This window comes from Centruroides vittatus, unplaced genomic scaffold (genome assembly GCF_030686945.1).
Source record: "Centruroides vittatus isolate TY-2023 unplaced genomic scaffold, ASM3068694v2 contig_397, whole genome shotgun sequence".
Lineage (NCBI taxonomy): Eukaryota > Metazoa > Arthropoda > Arachnida > Scorpiones > Buthidae > Centruroides > Centruroides vittatus.
The window spans coordinates 1,343,594-1,356,264 of NW_027122212.1; the positions used below are offsets into that span (position 1 = coordinate 1,343,594).

Genomic DNA, 12,671 nt, shown 5'->3' on the forward strand with positions numbered 1-12,671 from the left:
GAAAAAGGTTATATTCCGAAATAGCAGAAGATGAAGTTATAGAAAACCCGGTAGAGGAATTTAGATGTTATTTTTTTAACACTCTAATTGATACGGTTATTGTACAAATAGAAGATAGATTTAAAAGTATACCAAATATTATTTCTGATTTCAAATTAATCACTGATATGAAAACCTTAGAAAAACATGAATTAGAAAAATGTTCCAAAAACTTTGTAAATTTTTATAACAAAGATGTAGATGAAAACCTAATCCAGGAAATTGGTTTGCTACGGGATTTGATTTTGAATGAAAGGGATGTAAATAACGCACAAGATATATTGCAATACATACTAAATAATAATTATAATGAGTTATTTCTAAATGTATTAACTGTAATATTAAAGCTTCGTAATTTGTGTATTAAACAAAAAGAATCTTATTTTTGTAGTTTCTAAATAAGAAAGCATAAGACAGCAATTCAGTGTTTATAATTAACTGACTTTTGGACCAAGCTGTATATAGAGCTTACAAATCTGATGAAAAGTAATATAGAATTTGTAGTATTTTCAGAAACTATTTAAGATTAAAGAAACTCATTATGCATGCTTAATAAATATGCAAAAAACCAAGAAAAGTTAACTAATGTCAATTTTAGGTAATCAGATAGGAACATTTAAAAATGAATTCTTCAATAGAACTGCACAAATTTTTAGAATTTTACATTTGGAATATAACTGCAGACGTTTTCTATACAGAAATATGCAGTTCAATTCCAATTTTAACACACATTTATATATTTGACCTCAGAGAAAAAATTTTTGCAATTCTAAGATTTACAAGCAAACCCATTACACTTTCCCATTGCATTACAATACAGGTCATCCTAAATATAAATGAGAACTATCGTGTGCAAATACTATGATAATTGATCACAGCCAGTTTACATTATAAAAGAATTCATTATACCTTTACAAAAAAGAAATCTTCAGTTCTATTCTGATAACTCAAAATCAATTAATTTTCCTTAAAAAATTGCATTAAAAACATATTTTGTTGTATCAAAAAAAATAAACATTTTATAGATACACATTAAAAAGTAATTAAATATATAAATAAAATTAAAACTTAATAGCTTATAAAGAGATTAAATAATTCAAAATGTAGAAAATATTCATTAATTTAACATAAGCAATCACAACTTGGCAATATTATGCAAAAATATATATTATCAATAAATATTTAGGTTGAACAATCTTACATATCTGCAGTTAATTAAACTAAAGTTTAAAATTAATTAATTTTAAATTATGTTAGAAAAATATTTCTTGTAAATATCTGAAGATGAATGAATGTATTAAATTTGATTTACTGAATTACAGGGACATACTTAAAACATAAATTGATGTTTATTTCCTAACCTTTCCAATTTTTCTAGAGCTACAAGGGAAAAAGAAATTCACACATTTTTAATAGAAAACCCATTCAAAAAGACAACTTTTAAGCATTCACACTTTCAAGTATTGTATGAGGACAAACACTTCAAATTAATTGATTTCACTCAAAAACAACTCCAAAATTTTTGGTTCTAAAGTTTCTTTCATCAATAAACTACTTATATACATTATGAATTTGATTCAAATAATGAATTCACTATTATATACATACATCTTTTAAGCATAATTTGAAAATATCTAATAATAAATATCTGATAATCATCCATGTAAAAAACACAGATATAAAATAAAATCAAGTTATTTAAATCTGTTTGATAGAAACATAAATTACTTTAAAAATTCATTCATTTTACTTAAGAACAAAGATTGCTTTATTAAGCATTAACCAGAAAAAAGTAAAATATAGATTTATTTTTCTAATCCTCTACAGTAATTTACTAGACTAACATTGTGCAAAATTTGTTTTTAAATTATTATTGGTTAAACTCTATATCACATAATGAATAAAGGCTGCTCACTATGAATTTATTTTCATTTTATATATCATTGACCAGTTAAATACAACAAATCAATCTCATTAAATATTTTAGCAAGATATTATTACTTTTACCTCGAAGATCGGTTAACCAAATGCATTTAATCAATTAGATACGCAACCATTACACATCCAAAAATCCAGCAGAAAACAAACATTTTCGACAGTCTTAAGCCACCATCTTCGGGTCAGAGCGGGCTTTCGAAGATAGAACGGCCCAATAATGAAACGTTTGTTCTCGCTTACCGCTTACTCTCCGCGGATTTTCGGGTATGTAGCGGTCACATATTTAAATCGTCCGGTTACCGTAGTTATTTTTAAACTTAACGAATTAAAAAACAAAGAAACAAACAAAAATTTTTATTTTAACTTTTATATTTAAAATACTTTGAATTATTTTGATCATTATAATTGTGGAAATCTATAATTATTGGAAAAATAAAAGGCAGTAAAAATATAAAATGCAATCAATAATAAAGTCACGTTCAGAACTAAAAAAATACTACAATTTTTTATAAGTTTATTCATCAATTAAAACAATTCTTTTCGTCTTCCAATTCTATGGTTTTTTCCAATAATTATTACTTTTTGTCTCCTTATGTTTAAATAATAGTAATATCAATATAAAGGAAATATATTTTTTCTATTTCATTCAGATTTTTCCTCCTTTAAAAGCAATTGCAATACATCAGCCTCTATCAATTTTTATATAAATAAAAAAGAAAGTATAAATTATTGTATTAACTTTATATATATTATGTGTATATAATATATAATGTACATACATAGCTTTAAAAAAATACACGCACGATCATTTTTTTTTGTTATATGGGACTGTAATGGTGAGATTAGAGAGAAGCATCCGACAAAAGGTTACAATTTTGCAGGAGACAATAGGTTTGGTACGATTGCAATCCTAAAGAAACAAATAAATAAATGGAAATTACGCAATGAAAACGGATGAGTAAAACTTAAAGTCGGGAAAAAATCGTTAATATTTGCTGATTACTTGCATAGAGATGAAAGGAATGCCGGCAATAAGCGGAGAAGAGAAAAAGGAATCATCTTGAATTTTGCAAAGGAGAAGAGAATGAAAAAAGTGATGAAAAGCTTTTCCAGTTATTATTTATATTTGTAGCATAATTTTCGGATGTAAAGTGGAATGCAGCTCACCTCTCTTGCCTTTGGCCGGATCGATGATGGTGAAACTAAGACAGAATGGAAAGACCAAGAGCAGCAGCAGCAGACACGACCAGAGCATCTTGAAACAGCATAGTTTATAGCATTAATACTTTAATACTTCCTGGCACATTTCTTCCTTCCCAATATACTTTCGTTTATCTTCTTCCCTTGGATGCTGGAGAACTTTTCTTCCTCTTCACCGGAACCAACGACAATTTCTCCTTCACCGACCGACTTCCGTCATAGCTGCGACGCCTGCCGGACGAAACTGTAACTAAGGGGAAATGCGCTAAAATGGCGAAATTTTTTTTTATTTTAATTTTTGTTTTATTTTTCTGTTCTTTTAAATTTTTGGAATTTTTTTTATTCGTTTCTATCCTTTTGAGTTATTAAATTGTGGTGAAGTAATTTGGAAACGAGAAAATGTAGAATGAAACGCTCGACTTTTAGTCTCTTCGAAAATCATTTATCTCGTTTCTACCAAATAATTGTATTTAAATCTTAAAATTTTTCTGTCGTCGATTGGATTAAGCCATCGCCTTTGATTTATTCTAAATATAATTAAGGATTTTTATGCAAAATGTACACAAAACTTGCCTAATTCGAATCTATCAACTTAAACATATAGGCTAAATAATTGTAATTAAGCGTTATCTTTTAACTCCCCAATTACTTCTAAAATATACACAGACGTAAATGTTTTTGTCTTCTTTTTCTCCTTATGTAGGTTACGATCCGTGTTTTTTCTTGCCAGCTACGTATCTGGAGACGTTTTAATGGAGTTTCTTAGTAGACTTAAACGTGTCTTAGAACGGTGCTAACAAATGCTTCGTTTTCCAGTCAATCGCGCTAAAATTAATTGGATTGTTATTATTTAGTTGCAATTCATTTAATAAAAACGTTTTATAATTACAATTCATACATCCGATTTCAATCTTTGACTTTATACTTACAATTAATTACCATTATAAAATTACATCTATAAAGCATTAGCACTTAATTATAATTAAGGGCTAATTTTCTAGCTCATCATTGTGTTTGAGTATAAGAATCTTCTACGGAAAATTATTATTATTAAAGGCGAACCTTTAATCTCAATAAATTTAATTGTTAAAAGCAAGTCGGTTAATGAAAATAATTTAATTACGCTTAAGCTTGGAATTTAATCGCAATTTATTCGTATTTTCATTATCTTACTTTATTAATATTTAATATCACTGATAAAAAAATGTATAATATCAATTACGACTAATTAATTGACGATATAATTGCAATTAAAATGAGATATTTAAATATTTAAATAAATAACGAATCTTGTTTTTATTATTGTAATTAAATTTTATAAGACTTTTTTAAATGTAATTAAATCAATTAAGATTCACAACTGTAATTAAATTTAATTAAAATTAAAAGAGTTAATTTGTATAATATTAATGTAATGAACTCAAAATGTTATTGTTATTAATATTCCTGTAATATAATTAGTATTATTTAGGTAGATTTAAAGTTAATTGCAGTTACGAATTTCAATGAATTTAGTTAAGCTACAGGTCTTTAAAATGTTCTCTAAAAGTTAATTATAATAATAAGATTCGTGATTGTAATTGAATGTAATTAAAATAAAAGGAATTAATTGGTATATTAAAAAAATAAATGTTAAATATCATTTTTATCTATATTTTTTATAATCCGATCGTTGGCGTTTAATTAAGCTTAAATTCCTTATTTCTCTTCGTATTTAATTATATTTTACTATAATATAACAACAATTTTACAGGTCCAAGTCATTTTAAGTATATAAGATTTAATGGCGATTAATGCATACCAATTAACAAACGGTCTATTATCTTAATTAAATCGTCTACAGAGATTGGGAGTTTTCTCTTAACGATTAACTGTCTATTAATAATAATAATTAAGTGGATGTTACTCGAGACTGAAAGTTTCACGCTACAATTATTATTGAACTAAATCGTTAATTACGATTATGAACAAGCACATTGTGTTAATTGTAATTACTTTCTTGGATGTTGATCAAAATTGAATGAGATTTTAGGTTTTATAACGTTGTTACCTGCAATATTCCTATCGTTATCTGATGACGATTTTCGTATAAAATCTCAATCTTCCTATAAAATTGACTTTAAGCGAATTTGAGTGCTACTATAATGAAAATTCTGTAGAGGTCGCCGAGGATACCCTCGAAAAAATGTCTGAAGTTAACATTGAACACGGGCTCCGTAATTCAAATTTAATTTAAATTTATTGGCTATCCAAACACTAGCTATTAATTCTTTTCTAATACATAAATCAATCTACTTCAATGCTGTAGCAACCCTATTGAATTATATTAGTAAGATTATAAGCTTAGTAACATTTAGTTGTTAAAAGAAAACTGATTAATCTATTTAATTAAGAAATAAACCTACTGTTCCAAAATTACTTTAAGGTATTATAAGCATAATATTATAAGAATCTTCATCACAATGCCACTGTAGTAATACTGTAATATTAAACTTCTAGTTGTAGCCCTATAGGAATCAAACACTAGGCTTATATAATTGGATATCATACCGGTAGTTTTAGTACTACTAGAGGAATGAGTTACTTATAGACGTAAGTTTATTGGACTGTAATTTGAAAAAAATTGTAGACCTATAAATTCCCACTGTTGTCCATCTGTCTTTCCTTAATCTCGAGAATGGAGTTAGACAGATGAAAACCGAGACCAGATATGGAAACCTTAGAGACATGAGGCCCCAATTAACTATGTAGGAACTTCCGATGCAAACAGGAAGTCATGTTATTTCAATTCAAAACTTTTTCCTGAAAGCAGTTAATAGATAACCTGCACGATTCTATTGTTAAAGGAAAAGTACAATGTACAGGGGAAGACACTACTGTACTATTTTGAGGTGGAGAGCATATATTTTAAATTAAATAATTAAAAATTGCATCCCGACATTGTGATGATAACAATAAATAATTGCTCGTTGTCTATACGGTCATTAGATAATTCTTAGGGAACTTTTGTACTATTTAGCCTAATGGCTTTTACACTGAGTTTCTCTACTCCTAAACACATAAATTTCCTCAAATTTATATAGAACATTAAATATATTTTTAGTATTTGCATAAAAATTTAATGCGAATACTAAAAATGCCTCAAATTTAAGCGTGAAATTTATAGCAACTACACAGTATCGTTAATTCCCTTTTTAATATATGTATATGTAATTTTATTACTGTAGTAACAATATTAAAAAATATTTTAAATAGTGTTAGTGATTTAGACTTCAATAATTAACCTATTCAAAACTTTTTATTAGATGAGTAAACATTGACTTAGTATCCAATGTTGCATGCAAAGATTACTCTAGCGTAACTATTACCCATCGTTGCTGCAGCTGTTCTTCAAAATAATTCAATTTTAAAGTGAAAAATCCACGCAATTTTAATATTTCGTACGTCACTTCGTCCTTTGTTACACCAAAAACACTAAACAATTCGTTACAGATTCTTGCACCGTGATATTAACTGTTTACTCTAAGCGCAGTAGAAACATGGATTTAGGTTTATATGAACAAAACTATGTAAAAGTATGCAATATTTTGTACTTTTTTTATATATTTTAAACACTTATTCCAAAAATAATAGCACATTTTTCATAAAATAATTCATTTGGAATTGTAAGGATAAAAGAGTTCTTAGAAACAGTCTTTGTATTTCTGGTGTAGAAAATAATTGCGAACAACATAAATGTATGTAAACTTTTGAATGGAATCCTATAGACACAATATTTTTTATTTATTAAAAAATAATTTTAAACACATTTTCTGAAAAAAAAATGTTTTTTTTTTAAATTAAAAACTCTGTTTCATAAGGAATTCAAAGAGTTTTAAAGCACTTCTTGCATTAAAAGGTTGCACTAAATAATTACAAAAAAAAAACTAATTCGCCTTATACCAGTATTTATATATATACTTTTTTTTTGTTCGGAAGAAAATAAATGTATCTTTATAAACACAGCTTCTATAGAACGTATTGCGTGAAACAATCACACACGTTATCTAGAATATTTTCCAAGGAGTTTCACTCACGCAAATGAAAAGTAATGGACTTAAACATATCAATAATTTACAAATTTATTAAATAAAACACGAACATAAGCCGATTATCGATCGATACAAATGAATAAATTTCTTTTTATTTAAAATTATATCGACAAAATTTCATAACTCATGCAGAACTCTACGCATGACAAGATAGGGGAGGTAACTTTATTTTAAATGGTATACTGCCTATTGTAACTATTTATTAGGGCATTACCTGGGCTGCAAAAGGCATACAAAAATCGTTTCTTGCCCAAGCGATTTTGTAGTCTGAGAAAAAGTTACGAATGGACCTGAGGAACTATCATGTTTTTCACTGTTGATAAGGTGGAAAGAAAGCACCGATTGTCATTTAAGTATATTTAGCCTAATGCTTAATGTTAACTATCAAATTACTTTATTTCTATCTCTTGTTGTTTATTTTTGAAGAATGAGTTTCTTGCGTGTTTCATCGATACTTTTTCTGATGCTCTTGGCTCTTCAGATCACTGGAGAAGAATTCGGTAATTCCTCATCAATCATACTTTTAACATTCAATTTTACATGAAATTCTTTACGATATGTGGTTTATCTTACCAAATTTTTACAAAACTTGTATTAATTTAGAAAAGCAAGCTAAAGTTTAAACTTTCTGACTGAATTTGTTAAATTTAATTAAATTAATCTACTGTAGCACGCTAGCAAGGCGTTTCTAATTAAATTTCTTCGTATTTTAGCACCAGAATACAGGGCTTTCGCCGATTACAACAATGAAGACGACGTATGGGAATATCAAAGATTTCAACATTACGGATTCAAGACTCCAGGACCCGAAAGGAGGAGTATCGATGGGCTTTTAGCGTTTTTGGCACCTATTGCCGCCATACCAATAATAACGGGAGCTACACTTACCGGCTTAGCAGCCATTCTTCCAGTCATGACGTCCCAAAATAGGCCTATTACCATGGGTAGGAGAAAGAGGGACGTCGAACACATCCTCTTCCTGACGTTGACACAGGCTGCAAACCGAACTGTTAAGAGAGATGCCAGGAGAAATTTTCAAGATTTAGACGTCATTCAGAAGTATTTAAGACAAGTTAAACCCCACGACGACTATAATGAAGAAGTATTAGCGACTTATCTCGGTTGTAGTGGCATGTTGGACAGTAATAATCACTGTTTGGAAAAGTTAGTATGTCAATTCTCCGATAATACCAGTTCTATGTCACAGCTGGAGAAGGACGTATCGTCGTTGTAAGTTGATTAAATCATTTCATTTATCATAAAATTTCACATATGTCAATATAAATTATCGAGAATGACTGTAATTATTTAAGATTTAGTAATTACACCTTCTATATTTAAGATTAAAATCTTGCGTCGCTCACAAATTCATTCGAATTCAACTTGCATGTGTTATTATTGAATTGTTTTTCTGCAGTAGAGAAATCAGGAATAAAGATTGCAACAAATAAGTCAAAGTTAAAGATAATTATAAAATATATTTTAATTTCAAAAATGTCGTTTTATAAAGGGAGAATTTATATTTACTACCTGTTTAGGCAGTTTATTTAATAAAGTTCAGACTTAAGAATTTAGTGAATTTATAAAAGTCACTTGTAAATACTTATCAATAGGGTAGTTTTCTAACTGAATCTTTGCGATGTAAATATTCTGCCTAAACCGTGTTCGAAAATAAGAAAGTAAGCAGAATAGAAAACTAGGTAAAGACAAATCTTATAAAAATAATTGTTGTATTTATTTAAATAGGATAATATACACCATCCTGAACAACAGATTTATAAGCGACGACTTCAAAAACAGAATGAAAAAAGCGGCATTGACAGGAAGAGATCATCCAGGAAAATGCAGGAGATATTATTGCACCAGAACAAGTTATAACGGTCAACGCTATTATAAGCTTACTTAATTAATAATAACAAATTTCAATTCTGTAACGGTCTTCACAGCATTTTTTACGAATAAATGGAAAAATATTCATTTAAAACTTAAATTTAATAAATTTTAAATTAATAATGGATATTTAATTATTAACGAATAAATATAAGCTTATTTCTTTATTTCTTGATCAATTAATCGAATTTTATTTTTATTATTGAATATTTTACTAATAAATTTGAATAAATACGGGCGGCCAAAAATCATTTAACCGAGACTGGGATAAGCTGAATAGCAAACCACAGCACGCAATTACTCCATGTTTTTAACCATCTGTAAAACGTCTCGGTTAACCTTTGTGCCATCCTGTATTTTCTAATTTGTAAATTTAATAAATAAATAAATATATATATATGATAAAGCCCACCATCATTTATCTCGAAAAGTTTCCGTATATATTTTCTTTATAAAGTTAGCCATCATCCATCTCTAGAAGTTTTGATGTGTTTCCTCCGCTCTTCCATCATCCATTAACTGGATATTTCTATAAATAATTTTTAAATTTTCTAATCATCCACCGCTATAAGTTTTTAATATAAATTTGTAATATTTGAAATAATTAAGGCATTCAAAATTATAATATCATACTAAATATTTCAGTTTTTTTTTGGTAGTTTTATGTGATGAAATCGATGACAATGCTATAATAGTATTTAATCTCGTAATTATCACCTATTATGCTTCATCGTTTGTTAAGGGTTCCTCCAAAAGAATTACTATTAAGGTTAAAGAAGCTTTAACCTTAATTTAAATGACGTTTACAAGGTTACATAAGGATAAAACAAGTCTTTATTGTTAAATTTTAATTAATTGTTTAAATACTGGGATTATTTTTGATCCCCGTTTACATGAGATAATTAATAAAAGTCACCACGTACAGTACAAACAAACGAATGTCAATCGTTTATCGTTAAGTCAGTTTGTTATAACTTAAAAAGTAGCTTTATATTCTAATTATTTTACTTTTCCTATACATTCTTACTTAAAGTAAAATGAAACTCTACAAATACTTCAGGCTCAGATTCTGATTATTTCGAGTTTTACACATTTTTAGTTAAAAGTGTGACAAGGCTCGATGTGAAACCTTAACAATGTGGGATTCGAACCCCATTCTTTTCAATTAGAAAATGTTTCCGAAAGCTCTAACACCTATTTATTGTCATTTGTTTCTATAATTAAGACAATTGTTTCAATTGTTAAATTCTACTAATCGGTGCGATGCGCAATTCAAAACGTTGGATACGATTGCATTTAATATAATCATTGTAAATTTCTTCATAATACAGTGGCCCAAAGTTAGCAAACTATTTTATATTGCAATTAATTAACTAAACAGATTTTTCGTTGGGTTTTTACTACAGTAATTTTCTAAAACTTGCATATTCATAAATGTATTCGAAATACGCAAAGCGAAATAATTGTTAACTAAGTTTGGGCCACCCTCCGTATAATGTTTTAACTTTAAAATTTTGGCGAAAACTATAATGCAGGTGAAAATTAAACAAATTCTAGTAAACTAGATAAGAAAAAAACAGGAGCCATGGAATCGAGAAAGCGTAAATAATTAGGATACTTGACCTAGTATTACACTTCGAAATGTAAAAGATTAATTCTTATAACTCACGAAATTAAAAAAAAAAAAAACAAAATATTTTGTATTAAGACATAGACACGTGAAAAGCAATTAAAAAGTGATATACGGTTCGAGTTTATGGCTAGATTGATGATTAACGCTACCACTCTCAAATTTACATTTCACTCCGTCCTACCCAAAAATGTAAAAGTAAATGAATTTTTAGTTAACGACCACACACTGTGTTTTCCACGTGGTCTAGTGATGAGGATATCCGGCGTCGATCCTCGAAGATAGAGCCAGCCGGATAACTCGGGCGCTGTCGGCACCAGGATCGAATCCGGGCGATCGAAAAACTCCCCAGGATTTTTCGGGAATGTCGAGTCTCTCTCTCATCATCCGGCTGCCCCATTGTGGGCCCGATCAAACTCACCATGAAACTGACAAAAAAGTCCACTTAGTGCTCATAGGGTGAAAAGAGTGAAAAAAACAGCACTGTTTTTATTTTTTACATTTTAATTTAAAAATTATAGCTTTCACATTGACTAAATATTTGCAAATTATAGTTTAACTTATAATTAAAATATTTAATCGTAAACCATAGCTTTCTGTGGGGAATAATATGAACTAATATATAAGAATAGACATACGACTGTGCGGAAATCCTCCACTGCCACGAAACACAAAGATTAAATAAATAAGCAACGAGTTGCTCAACTTTCCCGGCAACATTTAAATTTTTGGTGGCGCCATCTGTTATCATATTTTAGTTTTAAAATTTTTATATTTTTAACTATTATAAAACGGCAAAAATCTTAATTTTGAGGGTAGGAATGATATATATATATTGACGTTTCAAGCTGTCCTAAGTCCAAATATGTAAAAATCTGGGCAAGGGCGTCGCCAGGGTAAGGGGCAGAGGGGCAGCTGCCCTCCCCTAGAAATTCGAAAAAGTTATTTAAATGCTAAGTTTTAATTAAAATAATCTTCTTAGGCTTCTTGTAAGTTAAAGAAAATGTTTTATTTGAGATATTTCTTTTCCGGTACGTAGTAAATGATTAAAACTTTATGAATCGTTTTTATTTTACCTACATACAATTCATATCCTCTATCAATTAATATGCAATTAATTAACTAAACAAATTTTTCGTTGGGTTTTTACTACAGTAATTTTCTAAAACTCGCAATTTACATCATCTTGCCCCCCCTTACCCATTGGCTGGCGTCGTTCTTGAATCTGGGAGATCTTTCTTGACCGATCGCCATACTATCACTTTGTTACATATAACAGCTGGAAAAGTTAAATCTTTAACTTATATTACTTTCTTATTATGTTTTCTGTATAAAAGTCTAAATTTTTGAATCCCCTCTTTGTCTGAAACCTGGATCAAGTGGATTCGCTGGATCACAGGCCTTTTATATAGGGTCTTTGTAAGTTTACAGAAAGTAGTCGCGAGACATAAAATAATAATCTTTTGACTATTTTATCAATCTTTTCACTCGAATACAAACGTAACCTTAATAGATAAAAGAATTAGTTCCGAATCTTTATACTCGTAACATAGCAAACTTACCTGTTAACTTTATTTAGACAAAAAACACACTATCCTAAATGCAAAAAAAAAAATTTTTACAAAGTAATATGTTGCATTTCAAGTAACAATATACTGTATTAAAATCTGATTAATTAACTCTTCTCTAAATGTAAATAATTTCGTGATTATCAATTAAAATTAATTAATAAACTCAGATTCATTTCTTTTACACGCAATTTATGAGCCGATTATTCACTTCGATAAACCTACCTAAAAAGTAAAACGATACAATATCACAAGGCGCTACCTCGATTTTAGGCATATAAATAGGTGTTGAAATAAATGTAGATACAGAATAGG

General features: G+C 28.6%; 2 protein-coding genes across 2 annotated transcripts in view; one reads left to right on the plus strand and one right to left on the minus strand.

Annotated features, from left to right (window-relative positions):
- The window catches only part of LOC136976189 (disintegrin and metalloproteinase domain-containing protein 11-like), a 155,245-nt gene extending 151,848 nt beyond the window's left edge, over positions 1-3,397 (minus strand). The window contains exon 1 of the mRNA XM_067271415.1: positions 3,145-3,397. Within this exon, the coding sequence (XP_067127516.1) occupies positions 3,145-3,232 (88 nt within the window). The 5' untranslated portion in view covers positions 3,233-3,397. The remainder of the gene's footprint in view (positions 1-3,144) is intronic.
- Positions 3,398-7,695: 4,298 nt separating this feature from the next.
- LOC136976190 (uncharacterized) lies at positions 7,696-9,174 on the plus strand. Its single transcript, XM_067271416.1, has 3 exons — positions 7,696-7,768; positions 7,982-8,498; positions 9,015-9,174. The coding sequence occupies exons 1-3, from the start codon at positions 7,696-7,698 to the stop codon at positions 9,172-9,174; spliced, it is 750 nt and encodes a 249-aa protein (XP_067127517.1).
- The last annotated feature ends 3,497 nt before the right edge of the window (positions 9,175-12,671 follow it).